This window comes from Larimichthys crocea, chromosome XV, assembly GCF_000972845.2.
Source record: "Larimichthys crocea isolate SSNF chromosome XV, L_crocea_2.0, whole genome shotgun sequence".
Taxonomy (NCBI): Eukaryota; Metazoa; Chordata; class Actinopteri; family Sciaenidae; genus Larimichthys; species Larimichthys crocea.
In genome coordinates, this window is record NC_040025.1 from 5,802,553 (window position 1) to 5,824,408 (window position 21,856).

Here is a 21,856-nt window from a genome sequence, read left to right on the forward strand (position 1 = left end):
TGCATGGCTTTTTAGAATTATCTTGTCTTCTCAGAATACTAAAATCAAGTCAAAGCCAGTTACCCACAATATGCACACCTGGGATTAACCTCCTGGGATACATGTGATCAGATAAAGTCCTAGAAACTATCAGAGCCATGGCCATGATCCAAACCCATCAATCACAGCAGTTTTAGGGGATTTTTGGTCATCTTTTGGGTGCTTTAACTTTTTTCTTACTCACACACACCTGGTTCCAGAAATGTTAAGCCTGATGCTCTCTTCAGCCAGTTGTTCAAAGTAGGTTCATTCTGGTAAAACATCAACATGTAAAATGTGGATGAATCCAAAGAACATGACTGACTCTCAAAATTACACTTATGATTTAAAAGCAGCATTGTGTAACTTTCTATCATTAACAAGCTCCGGGACTGATCATCAATCACGGAGGAGTATACAATGCTTTACATCACTAAGTCACACACCACCAACTATTGGTGACTGATTAATACACAGAATACACAAAAAAGGAACAAAAGGAAGGAAGTTAGTAACTTTTATTTTAATGATCACTTTTAAGACACGATAGAAAGGAAACATACAGACAAATATACAAACAAATACATACTGTACACACCACAAAAAACAAACTGTTTTACAATGCAGAGATCAAATAAGCCTAGTTGAGTTGGACTTTAAGGTGACAAGCAATAACATTATTTAGCAAGTATTACGCTATCTACTACAAACTAATCTCATCGGTTGATAGATGTTGTCATGGTAACTGAAGTCCTGAGCTGGTTACATATGGCAGATGGATGATGGTGGTGGTGGTGGTGGATGGTAGAGGGCTCTCGTCTCCTCCCTGCAGCCCCAACATCGTAGTTGCTGTGGGACTCCATCTGAGCTGCCACGCTCAGCCCGGGTTAGTCTGTTTGAGGATGCTGCGGGGTTTGGCTCACCACTGCTGAGGGGATGGAGACTGGGGAGTTGGCGTTCTCACTTAGGCTCTGGACAGTCACTGATGACTAGCATAGAGAATACATATGAGGCAAAGGCATCACGTATATAGTACACATATTGATACAATTAAATGATCTGTCTTATGGTTTCATACAGTAGGTCTATTAAAAACAAGTAACAAGTTAGAAACCACTGGATCACTGGGTGGAGCCATCCTTGTTGAAAACGTTGGTATTGTGAGGTTTAAAGATTTTTCTTTATGAACTGAACTCTTGATTACGTTAAATGCCACTGACGTGAGGCAGCCATATTTGTTTGCCTTTAGCCATTTCTGTGTTTGTGAGTCAGATCGATGTCAGAACACCCATGTGACATGAAGACTGCAGACTGTCTCAATGCCTAAACACAACAGATAACTTAAAAGTCTCTACACAGTCAGATCGCAATGTCGGACCCCTTAAAAGTAAACCTATTTCCTTGTTTCTCGACTAATGACCAACTGGCAAATACCTTATACTGTAGATGCAATGAGTATGACTATTTGTGGACAGAGTAGAGAGAGTTGTGTCATTATTCTGAGGGTGTATGGACGAGCCAGTGAGGACAACTTCTTCAGAATTGAGGCGGCATCATGTCATGACAACTGCATTGATAAATCCTCCATTCTGCTTGGCCAAACTTCAATAAACCTTTCTGCATAAGACATCTTGGACTCCTGTGCACTTTAATCCACTGATTAAATTGACCATCAATGAACAATAGGAAAAGGGTTAAATATTTAATATGACGAAGAATGGAGGAAACCAAAACAAAAAATGTAAATTCATGGCTGACAGTGGGTTGTTCAAAGCACAGAAAGAAAACAAAAGCCAGTATAGGAACAAGTGGTCTGACAGGCCATGTTGCACGCCTCTACTCACGTTGCCCACAGAGACCACACTGCCTGCCGCTGTCTTCTTCTTTCTGGCCATGTTGGGATTCCAGTGACAAACCAGACTGTCGTTCTGCACGCTGTAGTTCTTATGGCCAACCAGCCAGTACGTGTTCATTTTGCCTTTACCCTGCAGGAGAAGGACAGACGAGAGAGGAATGGTGACATTTGGATGTGACAACCGATCCGTCAGAGAGGTAAATTAACCAATTTAAAAGTTCTGTTCATCAAAATTACAAATACCAACAGAACTATAGATAAGCCATCCAGATAGTTTTTGTTTTGTATGCTGAAGTTTCAGAGATATCCATGAGCTTTATGAATTTGAATAAATGGCTTCCACGATGTAACAACAAATCTAAGATAAGACTTCCTACACAGAAAAATGATTTCATGACACAGCGTATTTACCTTGACCTCAATCTCTCCACGGAGCTGCAGCTCATAGGCATTGTCTTTCATAAGGGCCAAGTAAGTTTCTGAACTGGCGTGGATTTTCTGAGCTGACACACAAACAAGAACTTTGGTCAAATCAAACAAAGCATGATCACTGCAAGTTTTTTCAGGAATCCGAAGGCAAAAAGGGTCCAATATCCAGTCCAAACCTTTGTGTATACAATTGTACTGATGTCTGATATCTAGCTATGTAGTTGCAGACGGGCCCGGCCCCTCATTTCACCTTCTCCTTCTTAGTTCCTTAGTTTCTTGAAGGAGAAACTATGGTGGTCACAAAATGTGTAAAAGGCCCCATCTAGAGTCAGTTTTTAGTTTTTCCATTCTTAGCTACTGTAGAAACATGGCGGTTCAGCATGGTGGAAGAGAACCCACAGTGTCTGTAGATATTAAAGGCAGAAATACTGTATATGCACACAGATGTGTGTGTTGTGTTGTGTATTGTGTGTTTAAGGACACATACGCAGGCTGGTGGACTCCATTCTTGAGGCCGTGTTGACAGTATCCCCAAACAGACAGTATCTTGGCATCTTGTAGCCTACTATTCCTGCCACACATGGACCTGTGCAGCAAAGAGTTCAAAACTGATCAACATGCCTGTCAGTCTCTCCACATATGATCATACAGTAGAGACCCGACCTGCTGCTTCTTATAGTAAGCCCCTCTCACCTGTGTGGATGCCAGCTCTGAGCTGCAGCCTCTGGTTGGGCATGTGAGGGATGGAGACCTGTCTGACAGCTGCCACCAGATCCAGAGACATCTTGGCGATCTCGTCAGCATGTCTGTCCCCGTTCCTTTCAGGCAGGCCGCTCACCACCATGTACGCATCCCCTATCGTCTCCACCTGGTTCAATAGTTTGACAACACTTTGCTCAAAAACAGAATCATCCTGGGAAGACACGTGGACCAAATAGGGAAGGACTTTGATGATAGTATATCACAATATGTAGCTGGGTAAAAAGTTTTAAAGATTTTAAAGAAGATAATTAAATATCTTTAGATTTGTATATTTTCATTCCAGATATAAAACAAAATCTAATTAAAAACATGTTTGGGTGAATAACATTTTAATGTAAAAAAAAAAAAATCAAATTTTTTGGCACATAAGTTATTACATAAAGTTATTTTGGGGAAATCAAACAGAAAAGGACAAACACTAAAATCTTTCATAAGAACATTTAATAGAGCGTATACTGGTATAATATACTGGTTCAGAGATATCAGGTTGTGGAAAAGGAGTACAGTAGTCAGAAGGGCAAGAAAGCTGAAACAGAAATGTACTAATGGAAGGGTCAGAATAAACCTTTTTCACGACAGCCATTTTGACATGAAACAGTAGGCAGGTGTTTCCAAAAAGACTAATTCAGGTTCTGTTCCTGTAGGAGCTGTGTGTGTGTTTGTGTATAGTTTGCATTGTTCATTTGTTTAGATCACACGTGTTTACTTCCAGTAATCGGAGGAGGGGGGTGTTGTGGAGAAATTGCTGAAGTCAAAGGTCAAAATTCCATAACAGGGGGTGTGGTCGTTGTCACACCTTATTTTTACTTGTGCACTTGGTGGTAGGATTTTTTGGACAAAGAGGGTGACAGGCTCTGTTGACCGTGTCACTATTTATTAGCATGTTTCACTTCTTATTATCGTCTCAGCACTTATCTCATTTCATATCACAAAGTTCAGTTCGTTGTTATGCCCGTTTAAGTTTGTTGTTACTATTTTAAAACCTATATGGAATCCAGGAGCTTACTCAGCCTCTTAGCGACGACAGTTCCATTTATTGCGGCAGAACAATCTACAATATGAAGATGCATCAGGATTAGGAATGTTTGAAGATGGAGGACATTTCAGAAAATGGGTACAACCCATGAAGATGTTTTATTATGAAATATATCATAGTATATATATGAGGATACACCTGAGACAAAAAAAAATCCAACTTTTGTTTTATTTCCTGACCCGTTCTTTCATTTTTAAAGGGATTGCAGGGTTTGAGTTTAGGGAACGGATAGACATATTGCATTCCTTTTCATTTGAACTAGAAGTAATTATTGTAATAGATTAGAACTATTGTAAAGAACAGCATGGATGACTACAGTCATGACTGTGTACAGCTGGCCTATTTTTCAGAAAAACAGCAACTTTTCAAGCACACATTTATTTCTAGACAGTGGGTATATTGGATGTGTATTAATTGATTCACAGTGATATCAAATTAGGAAGTTAACATAGCATATCAATTACATAAATTAAATGTCATACTGTTAATAACCACAAGGGGTCAGATTATGAATGAAATACTAATATGGTGCTGGCATCAACAAGTAGAAAGTCTGGACCAGGTCAGGCTGTCTGGAGTTGCCTCTGGATCTATTCCTCAGCAACCTGATAGTTATGAGCTCTCACAGTGAAGCAAATCAACAGGCAGTAAAATAAAGATGATTTGTAGCATAGAAACACAGACACACAATGCATCAGCTGACAGCCCTCTGATTACTGCATGTTATGTGTGGCCAGGTAGTGGGAGTGTTCCACACCTGGGAGTGTTTCTTTTCTTTTTGGGGCTGCTGTTCTCCCTCCTGTCCTCCCTCACTGTTCCTTCCTCCACAGGTGGAAGTCAATTTGGTCATCAGGGAGGGGTTAAAGAGGAGGTGGAGGGAGGCCACATGCTCTCACTCTGGGGCAGCAGGTTTGCTGAAGGTATGCTTTTGTTTCTTTTGAGCAGAGTTAACTTTTTCTTCTTTAAAAAAAAAAAAAAAAAACTCTGTACGTGATGGCAAAGTTTTTCTTCTCTTGTTATTTTAGTTTGCGTTGGAGATTTCCAGTAGTCCAGTTTTTTGTTTTGTGTTAGGTTAGGCCTGTTTTTCCCTGGTTAGTGTGGAAGTGCAGGGTGTGACCCCTAAAATATACTGCATGTGGAACGGCTCTGCTTTGGAATGACAGCGTACTCCGCCATCTGCCAACTCACACGTAATCCGTTTGTGATGCGCTCAGGTGCGTCTCCGCCGCGTCTCCGCCAGCCACCGAGCGTCGCGAAAATGCACGAAATCTCATGAATTCGTGCATAATCGCACAATATTGCCGGCTGTAGTCTCTTTGACTCCTGCAATGGCATTCCACGCTGCATCTTTTTTCTGGTGTCCTTATAAAAAAGATGTGAGGTGTCATGAATGATTACGCCTGAAAGCCCCTCACCTGTTGACTTCAGGTTGGCCCCGCCCATTATGACGTGTTCTTGTAATGAAACTCAATCCACAGTGAACATGGAGTATTTTATTTTGAAAATCAACTGTTTTTTTTTGTAGCCAATGTCCTTCCCCGCACAATCTGCTCTGTGCTGAATTTATGCTCCGGCGTCCGTGAACAATAGAAGCTCTGTATGTGTTGCGGAGGGCTGCCGGATGCCGCAGTCGTTCCGGAGCCGTGACGCAGCAGGACCGGAGAGGAGACTGTGTGAACTGACACATTGACTAACACTGAAACATATCTGAGCCGTTCGGCATGCAGTGTATTTTAGGCTTGAGGGCCCACAGTGTGGCTGGCCCTGTGTTTCCCTCTCTTTTGTTTCTTTTGGCCAGGGTCTCCTTTCTTTTTTTGGTTCATTACTTTATGTGTTAAATGTTTTTCCCCTTTTCTTCTCTTCCCTAGTGGCAACTTATTAATAAAGAATCTTTTCTTGTTCAAACCTTGAAACTTTTGTGTGGCGTCCTTTTTTTTTTTTTTTATGTTCTCATTGAGCCAGCATCAAGTTAAATATTAATTTAATTTTATGAGGCCGTAACACTGCACAAGCTATAAACAATGCAGTACTGCCAATTTGTATCATAGCACCATGAATAATAGTGCTGTGACTCAGTCACTGCAGTGTTTGGTGGTGTGTGACATAATTAGCATGGCGGTACTCAGGTCTAACTGTTCAGCGAACTGAACTTAACAGAAGATGAAACAAATGCACAACATTTTCTTGAAACTGTAAAAAAGTATTTGGTCTAATAAAATGTAGTTTTGGCAATGTTCAGTACTAATTCTGTCTCTGAAGGTTAAATGTGTGAGAATTAATAAATTAACAAAAAAACTGACGAATCCTTTGGTTGGTTGAAGTGTCCTGGTTTGTCACGTCATTGAGCCAGCATAAGCAATCCTGCCACTGTTGGAATAAATGGATTAAAAGGTACAATATGTCAGATTTACTGTATTAAATGATCAAATAAATATACTGTGTCATCACAGATTAAGGAAACATGCTCTACTGAAATATAAGCTTCTTGATAAATGACTAGAGTCATAATCGTATGTTTCTTATTTTGAAATTTGCCTTGACGGACCAGGCCGTCTGTTTGGGTTTAGTTCTGTGTGTTTTGATCCAGCTTGATAACTACACGGCTCATGATGAAGCTCCGGGCTGCCAGATATGAAGCGTACTACAGCCATGGAAGCAAATAAAGTGGATCAACGTTAGAACGTTTAAATTCTGCCTGACCTAAGAAGCTCCATGAGCAGACATGTGGTAACGCACGGTAAATATTGGAGATGATTTAAAAGATAAAGACACTTAGAGCCCAAAAGGACCCAGGGTGTCTGTCTGTTTTTTTTCAGTGGGTTTCTACCTGATTTCCTCTGTGAATCAAAAAATATCTCCACCATCATCGTCCCTCTCTGTTTAATCTGATGGATGCTGTGAGATTGTGTTGTGACCAATGACATCCTGTCTAATCTAAATATTAAAAAAGACGTGGATAGGGGCGGTCGGTAGCATAGTGGCTTACACGGCACTCACGCAGGAGGCGTTACAGCAACGCGTTTTAGCTGCGTCCTTTGCCCGGCGTCAACTCACACCGGACGCGTGTCAGCCGCGTTACGGCAGCGGAGCGAGCCGAGCGTATTCACGCGAGATCACGAGAGAATCCTGGACGTACGCGAGACCCCGCGATAAACTGTGTATAAAGAAAACAACAACAACAAACAGCTGACTTTGCTTCTCCGACGTGGAGGAAATTATAAAAAGCATCTGTTGTGTCATAAATTATTGTGTGATGTTCCACTTCAACAATTAGTCTCTCATCGTTCATGTTGAGACCCTTTGATCGATCTTTGATCACCTGGTGCCACCGGTCGTGACGTAATGTTGATGTGAAGTTGTAAAAAGCTACATGAACTGCGTATTGTGTTTTATTTTGAAGTTTATTATGTTGATTCTGTGTTGGATTTCCTGTCTGGTGCGCAGTGCTCACAACACAGTGCAGTGCAGTGTTGAAATTTACGAGGTTTAGCAGCATCTCGTGTCAAAAATAGAAATCCACGGAATGCTCGCGCCGTGGCGTGGAGAGGCGCTTCTGAGACGCGCCCTGTGTGAGTGCTCTCATTGACTAGACTGGCAGCTATCTGCTCCGGCAGCCGTAACGTGGCCGTAACGTGGCCGTAACGTGGCCGTAACGCCTCCGGTCTGAGTGGACCTTAATACAGCCACTTGGTTGACACACTTCTGCAGCCTGTCTCATGTGGCCGCTTGAGGAATTACAGTTTTTAGCACTTCGGCATTGGCTTCATTTCCCAGCACAGGAGGTTGCCACAGACAGAGATTCTAACCCACAGCGCATTGTAGTGACAAAGACATTGTAAAAGTTACCGACCTACCCGGCTCTCACTGCGGGAGACAGAGGCTGTTTTTCAGGACAGAGTTCACCGTAGTGTTGGTATGGAGGACTGGATTTTCCACCCCCCGCACAAATATAACAATGAAGGCTCTTCACTGTAGCAGAGAGCTGTGATTTCAGTGTTGGATGCAGGTGGAGAACCGGGGAGGCTCAGCTGCAGCTTATCAGACTAATCAGTGTGAGAAACAGGCTGATAATACGTTCCTTTTCTGCTGAGGCTACATGACATTATTGTTTGGTGTCTGCTTGAATAAAAAGTATGTGTGTGTGTGTGTGTGTGTGTGTGTGTGTGTGTGTGTGCGATCCAACTACTGTTTACTACTATTTCTCTCTCTCTCTACTATTTGTGTTACATTTATACAAATCTAAACCATCCTTATTTTGAATTGTGTGTAAATGTTACTACTCATTGCTGAAGAATTGTGCACATCTTCCTGAAGTCCTGTTGTCATTGAACCCTCAAGAAAGCAATTACAATTTTATAATAAATATAACTTTTAAAATGTTTTAAAAAGAAAATAGTGTTGACTGTTAACATGATATAGTCAATTTTGGGAGCAAAGGCAGTGTGTGAATTTTTTACCTTGTAGACGTCATAGGAGTCGATGCGTGTGTCGAAGCACATGTAGAGGTTGTTGAGCATCTCCACCACTTGCAGAGGAGTACAGGACGCAGAGATGGAAGTGAAGCCCACGATGTCTGAGAAAAAAATGGTCACCTGGAACAAAATTGATTGTGTGAAATGATTGAATGAAACAAACGCCCAGTTTACAGTTACATCCTCCTTCCATACAGAGCAGGTCGACACTGACAGGGTTTCTGAGACACCTTAACTTCTTTATATTATCATGACTGAATTTAGTATTTATTGTATTTTTAACTCATATTCTTGTGCTATTTTTTTTATCGATTCATCCGAGAGGCAGACAACATAAGAATTGGATAATATATTATCATTATACTGATATACATTGATTATCTGTTTTATAAATGGTAATTCAGCTGGTCTGGTGATTGTGGAGTCGAATAATTTGAATTAGGAGTTAGATGACCTTTTTACACTTATGCTTTCAGAGTAAATATCATAGGAAAACAGCCAGAAAAAAAAACATCATTCATGCATATTTTAAAAAAAGATCATTTGGGATTTTATACAGATTTAGCATATCATTTCAAAAGATTAATAAAGGTGATATTATAGTAAACTTAACACAGTCCAAGTTAAGCACCAGAGCACTGGATTTTTTTTATGATCAACATAATAAGGTTAACATCATTGTGATTTTCATCTTTCATTTTCTTTTAAAATTACAGAACCAATTAAACAAAAAACAACAACAAAGAAATCACTACATGTGCCTGTGTCTGTTTAATAAAATTCAATTCAAAATGCATAAACACCTCGAATCTCACGTATGGTCAGCTCATAACAGGTGTAGGTGTTGTTGCCCCTGATAAGCAGTCAGTGAGTTCTTTACCGGACAGCATCCATCAGTATTCAGTAAGTCATGTTCTACTTTACTTTTAGTTTTGGTCATATATTTGCTTTCCAGAATACTCCAGAGCTCTGAATCAGTTTAAAAAAGAGAACACAGTCCTATTCAGTAATAGCCCCCCCTCCTCCCTGTGCAGAGTACAGCTGCTTCAAACCTCTTCAATAAGCCAGACGCAATTTTCACCCGTATAACTTGTTTTATCTCCTGATGAATATGGAACAGGACAATTATAGGTAATTATACCAACAATAGCAACAAAGGGAGCAAAAACACAAATTCATTCATTATGTTTGCAGATCTTGCAGAGGTAGCTTCCTCGCAGCAGCACCCGACAATATAAGCTATGAATTTGTTTGGTTAAATGTTAAAAGTGAATGTGGAGGTGTGTAAAGAGGAAAGATTGTCATATGTGTCTTCCACAGTGTTGGCTGTTTCTACCTTTTTAAAATCTCAGACCTTTTTACATTTCCATTGTATTTGTGTTGAAGTTCCTCTCGCCTATGTCAGCTGGGATAAGCTCCAGCCCCCTATGACCCTCATGAGGATAAGCAGTTACAGATGGATGGATGTGTAGCTGTTGTTTTTATTGTACCTTGCTGCATGAATTTTCCGTCATGGACATTTGTAAAATAATTAAAGTTACAATACCAGCTGCTGTTACAGTCATTTTAAATAATGACTCTAACACGGGACTCACACAGGAGGCGTTACAGCAGCGTGACGGCTGCGCCGCGTTTTAGCTGCGTCCTTTGCCCGGCGTCAACTCACACCGGACGCGTGTCAGCCGCGTTACGGCAGCGGAGCCCTGGACGTATGCGAGACCCCGTGATAAACTGTGTATAAAGGAAACAACAACAAACAGCTGACTTTGCTTCTCCGACGTGGAGGAGATTATAAAAAGCATCTGTTGTGTCATAAATTATTGTGTGATGTTCCACTTCCAACAATTAGTCTCTCATCGTTCATGTTGAGACCCTTTGATCGATCTTTGGTGGTGCCACCGGTTATGACGTAACGTTGATGTGAAGTTGTAAAAAGCTACATGAACTGCGTATTGTGTTTTATTTTGAAAGGTAGCGGAAGTTTATTATGTTGATTCTGTTTCGGATTTCCTGTCTGGTGCGCAGTGCTCTGTTGAAATTTACGAGGTTTAGCAGCGGCTCGCGTCAAAAATAGAAATGCTACAGAATGCTCACACCGTGGTGTGGAGAGACGCTTCTGGGACGCTTCTGAGACGCGCCCTGTATGAGTGCTCTCATTGACTAGACTGGCAGCTATCTGCTACGGTGACCGCGGCACAGCCGTAACGCGGCCGTAACACCTCCGGTGTGAGTGGGCCTTAATACAGACCTGACCTGACCCCCAAGTCTGAAGTTATGGTTCTCTGCTGGAAGATAGTGGATTGAGTAGTGAGTTGCAGCCCCAAGAAAAAGAGTTTAAATATCTCTGGAACTTGTTCACGACTCGCTACTAAGCTTTGGGTAGTGACAAAAAATTTAACTGTGTATGCAAGCCGCCTAAATGCGTTTGAGTTAGGACATTCTAAAGGAGCTTTCAAAAAAGTCATTTGAGGTTGCATTGGATGTTTTTCAGGCACGTCTAACTGGGGGAAGAAACCTCATTAGAGGGATTACATATCTTGTCTATAAACCTGAAGTCCGCCAGGAAGAGCTGGAAAACATTGCAGGAGAGGGACATCTGGAATACCCTGCCACCACAACCAAATCCCTGATAAGCAAGAAAAAGCTAAGGATCAATGGATGGAGGGACTTCAACACTAACAGTTCCCTCAGCACTTTTGTACCTTTTGAGAATCCATCTCACTCTTAGTCATGAAAAGAAGGAGTGTATTGACAAAGTTCTTTTCCAGGTCAGCTTAAGGTTTTCAAGTTGCTACACACAGTCAAGTAGCAAAACCAACAAGCCCCAAATCAAGAGATCCAATCCACATCCCAAAGTCAACACCTACAAGTCATGTCCCAAAATTGAGACCACCAAGTTCAGACCATGCCCATGATTCTGATATCAGATGCCAGAACAGGTATTTATATTAGTATGTGGATTTTACAACTGTGAAAAGTCATCATGGTGGCAATCATTCTATGATTTCAACGGTCACAGCGATCCACAGATAAATAGTTGAATTTTGAGGTTGAGGCAACTTTTTTTCTGCATGACCTTGTATTTTTAGTCAGAGCCCTCTCTGTCAGCACTACTGCAGTGGCAAGACAGTGACCTATTTGAGAATGAATGAGGGGAGAGAGATGTTTTTAACGCAGGTCTTGCATCTATCTGAACATTTTCATACAGTACCTCCAAAAATGGCAAATAGCTGTATTTATATAGCACTTTATAATCTGTACAATTTAGTGGTGGCCTGACTTTAAAGCATGGGGTTAAATGTTCAGGGAGGAGTTGTGGATTCAACATCTAAACCTGTCAACAAATTTGGGTTTTTTGTTGTTGTTTTTTTCTTAGAAATCAAAGATACACAATGAAGTGTGATTCATTCAATTGCAAAACCAGTTTTCATCACAAAATGTTTTTGAAACTGGTTGGGTAAAGAGTTTACGAGAAATTTGATGTAGCCAAAATAACTAGCTTGTTTGCCAAGCCATAGACCAATGATATGTGAGGCTCAGGAGGTAGAGCAGGTTGTCCACTAATATCACTAATCAGATGATCGGTGGTACTTGAGCAAGATACTGAACCCCAAATCGCTCACAATCGGTGTATGAAGGGTTAGCTCCTAAAACTGATGAGCAGCTGGCACCTAGCATGACAGCTAATGCCATCAGTGTATGAATGTGTGTGTGTGTGTGTGTGTGTGTGTGTGTGTGTGTGTGAACAGGTGAATGAGATGTAGTGTAAAAGCACTTCGAGTGGTTGGAAGACTAGAAAGTACAGTCCATTTACCATTTACAGTAGTCCCCTACCAATCATCTATTGCATAACCTGCCTTATGTGAATGCCTTCTTGAGCTACAATCAGAAGCACAAATTCATACACTCCTTGCAATTCCACCAACCTTTTCGTAGCTCTCAGCCTCAACATGTCTGTGCTGGCGGAGTTGCTTGGCGACTGACTTGGGCAGCATTTGGTGCAGCAGATCCTCGGCCAGCTGCCTCTGGCGCTTCAGGTCCTCAGTCTTCTCCTTCAAAGTCTTGGCATAGTCTTGTATCCACTCGGTCATCTGCTTGAAAGACAACATCACCACTGGATAGATGAGGCAGGCTATAGCCAGCAAGCAGACCCTCATACTGAGCCCTGACGACACAGATCGTGATGCCAACCTGAGAGCTGGCACTGCACGGTCAAACAAGCACTGCTGAGTGTTTGTCAAAGCTTCAACTCCAGTGTGTGACCCAGACAGAAGCTCGGTTCCTCCTCCAGAGATCTGCCACAAACTTGTGTTGAAAATATAAGAATGTTTTACTTGCTGGCTTGAGTTTAACTTGAAGTCTATATTTTCTAACCAGCAGTCATTCAATCTTTCTGTCAAAACCCTTGCAAAACCAAGGTAGCTCAGTACATGAGTCCACTTGTACTGGAAGTCACTGTGAGCTGCCATGTGGCGCAAGTCCATTAACTGGTAGTTGAGCTCTATGAATGTTACCAGAAGTCTTGCAGACAGTACATCTCTCCAGTTAAAATCCTGTTTGACTTTGACTACAGTATCTTCGACTGTACCCCAGATGTCAAGAAGTCTTCTGATGGCCAAGGAGTAAGCAGTACCATTTTCACTTGTGTTTGTAGCCAATGAATCATTTAGAAATCCTTGAACATTCCTTGTTATCTCCTGGCAAAATCCAACCAACTCAATACTGCAAGGGAGCCCATGGCCATTACTGTGACCCACCATCTCGTCACAGAGAGAACTGAACACAGGAAACACAACCTCCAATGTCTCATTTCCCATATTTTTGGTGAATAAATGTCTCATCTTTTGAAGCTTACTGACCAACTGTAGGATTGCTATCGTCCTGCAGGAAGTCAGCTCGTCATAAGCAGCTTCTGTAGTGTGCAGCAAGTCAAAGTTTGAGCTGAGGTCAATGGATACAGATCCAAGCAGGGCCAGAAAAGAGAGGAGGCAGGCTGTCAGAATCCGACGAACAGTGCGACTACTGCCAGACAGGGGAAATATGGAACACCTGGAAAAAGAGGAATATAACTGGTGAACTACTAAAGGAAACTCAAGGGTACTGTAAGCTTCAAACAAACTACTACCTACAAAGTGCTGTCTAAAAATGCCATAAATTATTGCCTACTGACCCCTTTTGGTGAATACATTTTTTTACTTTCAGATCACTCTGTGTTTTGATGAGTAAATAAACACTCTTATTAACATCTATTGTCTTGAAAAGTAATGTATTTAATTATTTTCTGGCTAGGAAGCAAAACGCTACACAACAGTGTTGCTTGATAAATCATCCAACAGTCTAGTCATAATCATAGTCATAGTCACCAATTACCCAAAAGAAGCTTCAGTTTCAAGAACATTCATGGTCTTCTAATCTTCCTATATAAACAGTCAGAAAAGAGTCAGTGTTTCACTTTGGTTGTCCATTTCTATACTACAGGAAGGTTAATTAATACATTTTCAATCTCAGCATTCTCTCAGTCAGCTTTATGGGGCAGTCACCTGGAATGGTTTTCCGACCGTCTTGAAGGAGTTCCCAGTGGTACTGGCGGTTTTTCTCAGTGGTTCAACTCATTCTAGATAATCTCAATTGGTTATAGGTCAGGTAACGCAGTACTCCATCCCTTTCCTTCTTGGGTAATTAGCACTTGCATAGCCTGGAGGTGTATTTGGGGTTATTGACCTGATGGGATAGCTTTTTTGTACCAGGCTGTCAACATGTTTATCTGCTGTGAAGCGTGACATTTTAATGTGGGGCCTTATTGAGACTGACATGTTATGTCGCCAGCATCAAGAAACTTGAGGTTTTCTTGGTCCAAGCAGTTCTCTTCTTCTAAGCAGTAATTCGACCATGAAGGCCTGATTCACGCAGTCTCCTCTGAAGAGTTGATGTAGAGATGCGTCTGCTACTGGATCTATGTGAAGCATTTCTGTGGGCTCTAATCTAAGATGATGTTAATTGGTGATTTCCGAGGCTGGTAACTGTAATGAACTTATCCACTGCAGCAGAAGTAACTCTTGATCTTCCGTTCCTCATGAGAGCTGGTTTCATCATAGTATTCAAAAGTTTTCACAACTTCACTTGAAGATGCATTCAAAGTTCTTTACATTTTTTTGGATTAACTGACCTTCATGTCTTAAAATATGATGAACTGTTGATTCGCTTTCCTCAGTTTAATGGTTCTTGCCATAACATGGATCAGAATAATAGTCAAGTAGGGCTATTCACTGTACAGAACTGTGTACCCAACCCTACCTCTGCACATCACAACTGATGGTCTTAACTCTTGACAGGGCACACCTGTTCACTGAAATTTTCCAGGTGACTACCTCATGAAGCTGATTGAGAGAATGAAGAGTGTGCAAAGCTGTCATTAAGGCAAAAGCAGCTACTTCTAAAATCTAAAACATATTCTGGTTTGTTTAACTATATAATTACATACATGTTCCTTCAGAATTTTGATGTCTTCAGTATTAATCTACAATGTATAAAGTAATAAAAACAAAGAAAACACATTGAATGAGAAGGTGTGTGTGTGTGTGTGTGTGAACTTTTGAATGGTACATCAATTTATATTAAAAAAGGTTCAGTCATCCAGCCAATGGAAATTGACAAGAAAGTGATACTTGCAACTAAATAAGCTTAATATTTATTCATTTAATGATTATATCAATGTTACACACTGACCTAATTTGTCATCATCAAGGAGCAGAAATAAACTTGATGAGAGCTGTAACAAATTTTTAATCACACAAAAACAAGGAAACAAATGTTCTCATGTTTAATTAAGCGTATTAATTATTTATTAAACAAATGAAAAATGTTCTCGTTGTTCTTAGATATGAGGATTTTAAATACCTTTTCACCTTTATGTGACTAAACCATAAGAATAATTAATGCAGTTACTGATGATGAAAAAGAGTTACAGCCCTAAATGACACATAACTATTCTGACAGTTTAAATCTTAATTAAATTATATATTTAAAAGAAATGCGACAATGGAAGATTACAGATCATCTCAGTTATAAAGATGAATCATATGAATATGTGACTATGTTTTTTTAAAGCTCCATTTTCACATGTAGAGAAAGCCGCCGCTCCTGAACCTGGCATCAGAGAGCCAGGTCAGTGTGAACGGAGGGGCCACACCCGGAGCGTGTCTTATAGTTTAACTCTATTCTGTTGAATTCAAACTTTTCACAAACAGTTTGAGTTTGAGTCTCACCTGCACAGCTGACAGTCGCTGTCGGCATCCTGCTGCGCCCTCGGAGCGACCCTCCTCTTGTTGATGAGTCTCCTCTTGATGGAAGCGGAGGACAGCGTCCCTGATGCCAAACACTCTGTTTTCATCAAGTCCAGCGATGACATGAGACTCTGCTGAAGTCACCTCACTATGTCACACAACGGCCCCTCAGGACGGAGTGAGGACCGCACTGAGCTGATGTTACTGACAGTCAATGAAGAACCTGTGGAGTCCGCTCCCCTTTCCGGGTCCGTACTTCAAAATAAAGGTTTTCAACCTACTAATATAGTATTTAATTTTAGAGGAACAGGGTACCCACCAAACTGGTAACATTTAGGAAACGTTTACTAAAGGTTTCCATTTGGTCATACATTTCGCAACATTCAAGGAACGTTCCCTAAAGGTTCCTGTTTATTTATATATTTTGCAGGTGTAAGGTTCATAAGTCAAGTTATTTACTGTATTAAATCATAAAATAGACATGCTGTGTCATAAGAGATTAAGGAAACATGCTCTACTGAAATACTGAAGATTCTTGATAAATGACTAAAACCATTAATTGTAGTATTGATGATTGAACAGCAAAGAAGCAGCAGCGCCCTCTGCAGTGTGTGAAGAAGAGTGAAAAAGCTTACAGCACCTGGTGCGAATGAGATATGCCCCACCATCCTACTTACCATGCAGCCTATAATTAATAAACTGGGTGATGGTAAAACCATTTTCTTAGAGCTTCTACCCTAGGTGTTTGACCTACAATCATTTAGGCATACAGAGACTCTACTTGAAATACTTAAATACTTTTATTTATATTATTTTATTCTTTAACCAGAATGTGTTTGTTTTAAAATGCATTCAGAATGTACAACTAACCCAATGTAAAGGTTTCAACATGAACATTTTCCATTTACTAATTATTCACTCAGATTCCATGTATGGGGCACAGGTATATATTTTTTATGACACACAAACACAAGTAGACAAGACCTGATGAGTTTTAAAGCTCACTCACCACGACAACATTTAGTTAAATATGGAGCTGACAAAGACATACAAACAGCACGAGGACATGTATGATTATTTTGTATTTTGTAGCCGATTTCCTTCCTTGCACAATCTGCTCTGTGCTGAATTTATGTGCCGTGCTCCGGCGTCCGGGAAAAATAGAAGCTTAAAAACACACATACGCTTTTTAAAAAAGCTTTTAAAAAAACGTATGTGTTGCGGAGGGCTGTTGGTTCAAGTTCCGGCGCCGCGTTGCAGCGAACTGGAGACTGTGTGAGCTGACACATTGACTAAAATTGAAACATATCAGCTCCACCAACCTGGCAGAGTTGTTCCACATGCAGTGTATTTTAGGGGTTACGCTTTCCACCACACTGATGCACATGGCAAGCCCCACATGGCTGCAAGGACTTATTTGGCATGTATGGCTTTGTTGTTGGTGCAGGGGGCTGTGCTACAGGTACAAAGCTCTGACTGCATGATGGCCCACGAAATATGATGGAGGGAGCCTGTGGCTGTGCAGGAAGAAGCAGGAGTACGGGTGCTGCCGACACCGCGCATGGTTTATAGGTGGACACAGCAAGCTTTGGCTGAATGGGCCAGTTCACAGGAGTTGGTTCTGGCTCTTCAACATATAACCTGGAAATCTAAAACACACGTGATGATGAGTATTGATATGACGTGAAGACGTTCTTCTCACCCAGCTGTTGCATGCAGCTCACTTCGACTTCTTCACCCACCACCTGGATGACCTGTCCCACGAAAGGCTTACTTTCATATCTCACCAGAATGAACTTGCCTTTCATATCCTGCTGACAGTTGGTGGATGGGAGATCTTCTGATAGATTACGGAAATCAGCTGGGCTTGGCTCATAGCACTTGCAGATAAGAGGTCTTGCACAGAAACATGATATTTCCCTCCACTGAATCACCGCTAGCTCTTCAGAGGTCACTTGATGGATTTTGAGTGTACCTTTTACAGCTGGGACATTTGTTGGGACTGATTCATCGTACTTGACAATGTCTTCCTGGGATATCCAAAAGTACTTGATGCTTGAGGGCTGATCCTTCAGGAAGTTGTAAAGTTCCTCAGCTGTTTGCAAGTCGGCGCCTCTTTGGACTGCTGTGTCTGCAGTACGCTTGACAGCCCCTCCCATTCCATCAGGAGCTCCTTTCCCATGTGATTTCTCACTGAAATTCCAAGTGACCCTTTGAAACCCACTCAGAATAGGCACTGTGCTGAGAAGAAAAAAGGTTTTCTTGTTCCTGTATTGGGTCACTGGTCCATCACTTCAACCTTCAATACAGGCTCCATGTGAGCCCATACAGCATGTTCATCATGGCGGGGAGAAGCAGAGAGAGTGGCATAGGAAAAGGATGATGAGGCCGTATACACCACACTTGTGTGGACTGTAACCTGCTTGCGGCTGCCCCCAAAGTGGAATGCCTGAATTTCACTGCTGAGCTTACAGCCATAGTTCTCAGAGAAGTCTCCCGTATCCTCCCGTAATGTTTCTTTCAGCTCTCTGAGTGTTTTGACCTGGTGGAGCCAGTTGAATTGGTGCTTAGCTAGAGAGTCCAGCTTCTTATTAAGCTTCTGTTGCCATGTTAGATAAGTATTCTCCAAAGGTCCTTCAAACTCGATCTCAATATAGCAGCACTTTGCACAAGTGCGATACATGCATTTCTTGTTGGTTGTGTCACATGCAATAGTTGCTAGCAATTCTGAGATTCTGTTGGTAAGGAGAATGCCTTTTTGGTAAAGTTTGTCAACAAGTAGCTTAAGCACTGAGCTATAGTATTTGTTCTTTCTTTCCTTCCCTTTCTTTGCAGGAGTTGTGGATGCTTGCAGCCTCTCGACAACTGGCTGCTCATAGTCTTGACCGTCCAGATGATTATGCATGGACTCAGGATTTTCAAGATGCTGAATTTGTTCATCTGGTGTATCCATAGATGGTGGGGTTAAGTTAAGAACATTGTCAAGGACCCTTTTCTTTTTTCTGTGGTCTCTCTGACAGTTTCTCCACTTTTGCCTCAACTTCTCCTGCTTTGATTTGGAAAGCTGATTTAGCAAGTGAAACAATCTGACAGTAGACAATATTATAATCTACTTCTACTTGAGTTAAGACCTTTATTGACACACAAGTTTGTAAATTGAGACAAAATGAGTCAGGTGTCTGCACTACAATCAAGAGGAATCAACTTAACTATAGAAACATCTTAAAACCAGAAATTAACACTCACTTGATTTTTTCTTGGAGCCCAGACAACGACCAGCACTGATCATTTTCAGCATTGTCACTGTTCACCCACAGCTGCTACATTATGAAATTACATACATTATATTATATATAGCTTAAAGTTAAAAGTGAATGGAATACAAATATGTGTAAATTATGCATTTAATATATCAAAGCTAAACATTTCAAAAATATTAAAGCAAAATAATTATTTTATCTTAACATTGTAAAGCTTTGATAATTAAGTTGTGGATAAATTGCTACTTTTATCGACTTAACAAGTCAACAAGTTTAACAACAAAACTACAGCCACTATTTTCTCCTTTTGAAATTTGTCTTCCGGTCCAAAAGATCTGTTTACGTTTTGTCCTGTGTGATCTGGTCTGATCCCTCACACAGCCAATGTCAATAGTCTGGATTGCCAGAATTATAATGTACTACACCTATGAAAGCAAGTAAACAAATTGGATCAACAGAGTTAAATGTGAGAAACAAGATGTTTTAGAGGTATTTTAGATCACAAAGAATTTGACATTGAAGCTGCAAGATCAAACTTTCACCTCAAAACAGTTTAACCTGTGCTCAAAATCAAACTTTTACCTCAAAACAGTTTAACCTGTGCTCATAATCAAACACTGCTCTCAAATCATAAACAAACTGATCAAAATGATATACACTATCAACACAAACACAAATGACCTGTCTGCTCTATTTGTATTTACAAATGTGGACAACATGTGCATTAGAGTGCAGAATGTGTTTTGAGAATGTGTTTAGAGTTTTGCTGAAAAGTGTCAGTGAGTGAGTTCAGGCAACAGAGAACTTTCTTCAGCCAGTGGTTTTAGTGTTTTAGCAATTGAGAAAAACTGGAATATGCATTGGCACACCGGTGGTGCAGCCTTTGGGAGCAATTTGGGGTTCAGTGTCTTGCTCAAGGACACTTTGACATGCAGACTGGAGGAATGGTAAATGGTAAATGGACTGTACTTATATAGCACCGTTCTAGTCTTCTGACCACTCAAAGCACTTACACTACATATCTCACTCAACCGTTGGCACCCTGCCACTCAGGAGTCTCTTGAAGTGATTGAGTCTCATTTATTCAGAAAGAAAAAGTCTGCAGCCATGTTGACAGCACTGTGAGGCTGCATTTAGGTAAATGTTAGTGCCAGCATGCTAATATTCCCACAATGACACAATGGTATTTACATTAAAGTATTTGACAAATGAAAATGTTGACCTGGTGGAGAAAGCAAATCACACTGTTCACTCTATTTTAGCTTTACTTTGTTCTCCACCAGCTACCAAGGGACTTCTGGCTCTTTAGCTTCTACAGTAAATACTTAATAATGTTAACCAGAGATTTAACGACTAACGTTTGTTAACAAAGTTAACAGTTCATGTTTGTTGTGTGCTGTGTGGTGCTGGCAAGGTGTACAGTGGTTTTATCACAACTTTAACAGAGCACTGATGAGAACAGTGAACCGGGCAGCAGTAACATTGGCTTGTCAAACAGCAGAGCAGGGTGTTCAGTTTAAAAATGTCCATTGGACACTGACAAGGATATCTTTAAATGACGTTTTGTGGCACAAACACAAAGATAGTTGAGTTTTCACATAAGACTATGAAAAGCAGCTAACTCTGGCCAAGTTATAAAATACTTGAATATTTATCAGTTTATAGTAAACTAAATTAATTGTGGTTTCACTGTGATATGTTTGGAAGAGATTGATCAATAAAGTTTTGAGAATACACACTTTATCTATGATCCATGAGAAGAGGTCGAAATATTTTTCCCAACTTTATGGGCAACAGTGTATTTGAGTTTTTGGACTGTGGGTTGGACAAAACGACATTTAAAGATGTTAGTTGGATTTAGAAACTGTGATAGACTAATAGATTAACTAAAAGAGTAATCTACAGATTTATCGATACTGTAACTTTTTGTTAGTAGCCCAAAAACAACTAGCTCCATGCAGCATTAAAAGCTGCAGCTGCTATCACCTTGAGGAAAACAGGAGATGGTAAATGAATGAATGACCTGAACGTGAGACAAGCTTTGCGAAACAATAGTAAAGTTTCATTTCATAGACTGAAAATTGCATTGGAAAGTGATTTTAATACAGAAAGAAGCAGGGAAATACCTCTTCTTATCCTTTGCTTCAGTCTGGTCTTCAGGATATATACATGATAAATGATAAATTTCAGTCTGGTCTTCAGGATATATACATGATAAATGATAAATATGCGTGTGTGAGTTGTGTTCAAACTCTGCTCAGACTCTACTGGCTCCACATGCTTCTCCTCCCCACCCACTACTAACACTACTGCTGATACAAAGAATGTAAAGCTAGCCAACGTTTGCCACCACACTAATAGCAGAACTAATACACTCTGCCTTCAGAATAAATGCGTGAAAGAGCAGCACCTGGCTGCGTGGACCAGTGGAGGATTCCCTGCAGGTGCAAGATGTGGGAAATAAACTCAAGGGCCACTAACTGGATTTTCCCGGGCTTTCAGTCGCATTTCCTTATAAACAGGGCAAATGAAGGGACAGACACAGGAAATCTTCCCTGCAACATGCCATCACGCTGCATAATAACAGCTAGGTCATAATTTACAATTTACACTCCTTACTTTGCACAAATCAACACTGCCAATTTGCTGTATATACATCTGTACAATATATTTTATTTACTGTTGCTATTTTGATATTTTATTATGTATAGTTTGCTCTTTTTTCTTATGTTGTCTATTGT

At 40.7% G+C, this 21,856-nt stretch overlaps 1 protein-coding gene across 1 annotated transcript; it reads right to left on the bottom strand.

Moving 5' to 3' along the window:
• Window positions 1-521: 521 nt before the first annotated feature.
• On the bottom strand, window positions 522-16,024 carry LOC104937972 (soluble guanylate cyclase gcy-37). Its single transcript, XM_027288298.1, has 8 exons — window positions 15,838-16,024; window positions 12,499-13,621; window positions 8,558-8,692; window positions 2,996-3,170; window positions 2,790-2,888; window positions 2,285-2,376; window positions 1,863-2,003; window positions 522-1,007 (listed from the first exon to the last, which is right to left on the bottom strand). Exons 1-8 carry the CDS (start codon window positions 15,978-15,980, stop codon window positions 906-908), a joined length of 2,010 nt encoding a protein of 669 aa, XP_027144099.1. The 5' UTR covers window positions 15,981-16,024; the 3' UTR covers window positions 522-905.
• Between the last annotated feature and the right edge of the window lie 5,832 nt (window positions 16,025-21,856).

Coding starts and splice junctions, on each gene's coding strand:
- LOC104937972 (XM_027288298.1), bottom strand. CDS start 15,980: ATGTCATCGCTGGACTTGATGAAAACAGAGTGTTTGGCATCAGGGACG. Junction 13,622..15,837: donor AGCGACTGTCAGCTGTGCAG/GTGAGACTCAAA, acceptor CTCTTTTTCCAG/GTGTTCCATATTTCCCCTGT. Junction 1,008..1,862: donor GTGTGGTCTCTGTGGGCAAC/GTGAGTAGAGGC, acceptor TCTCTATGCTAG/TCATCAGTGACTGTCCAGAG.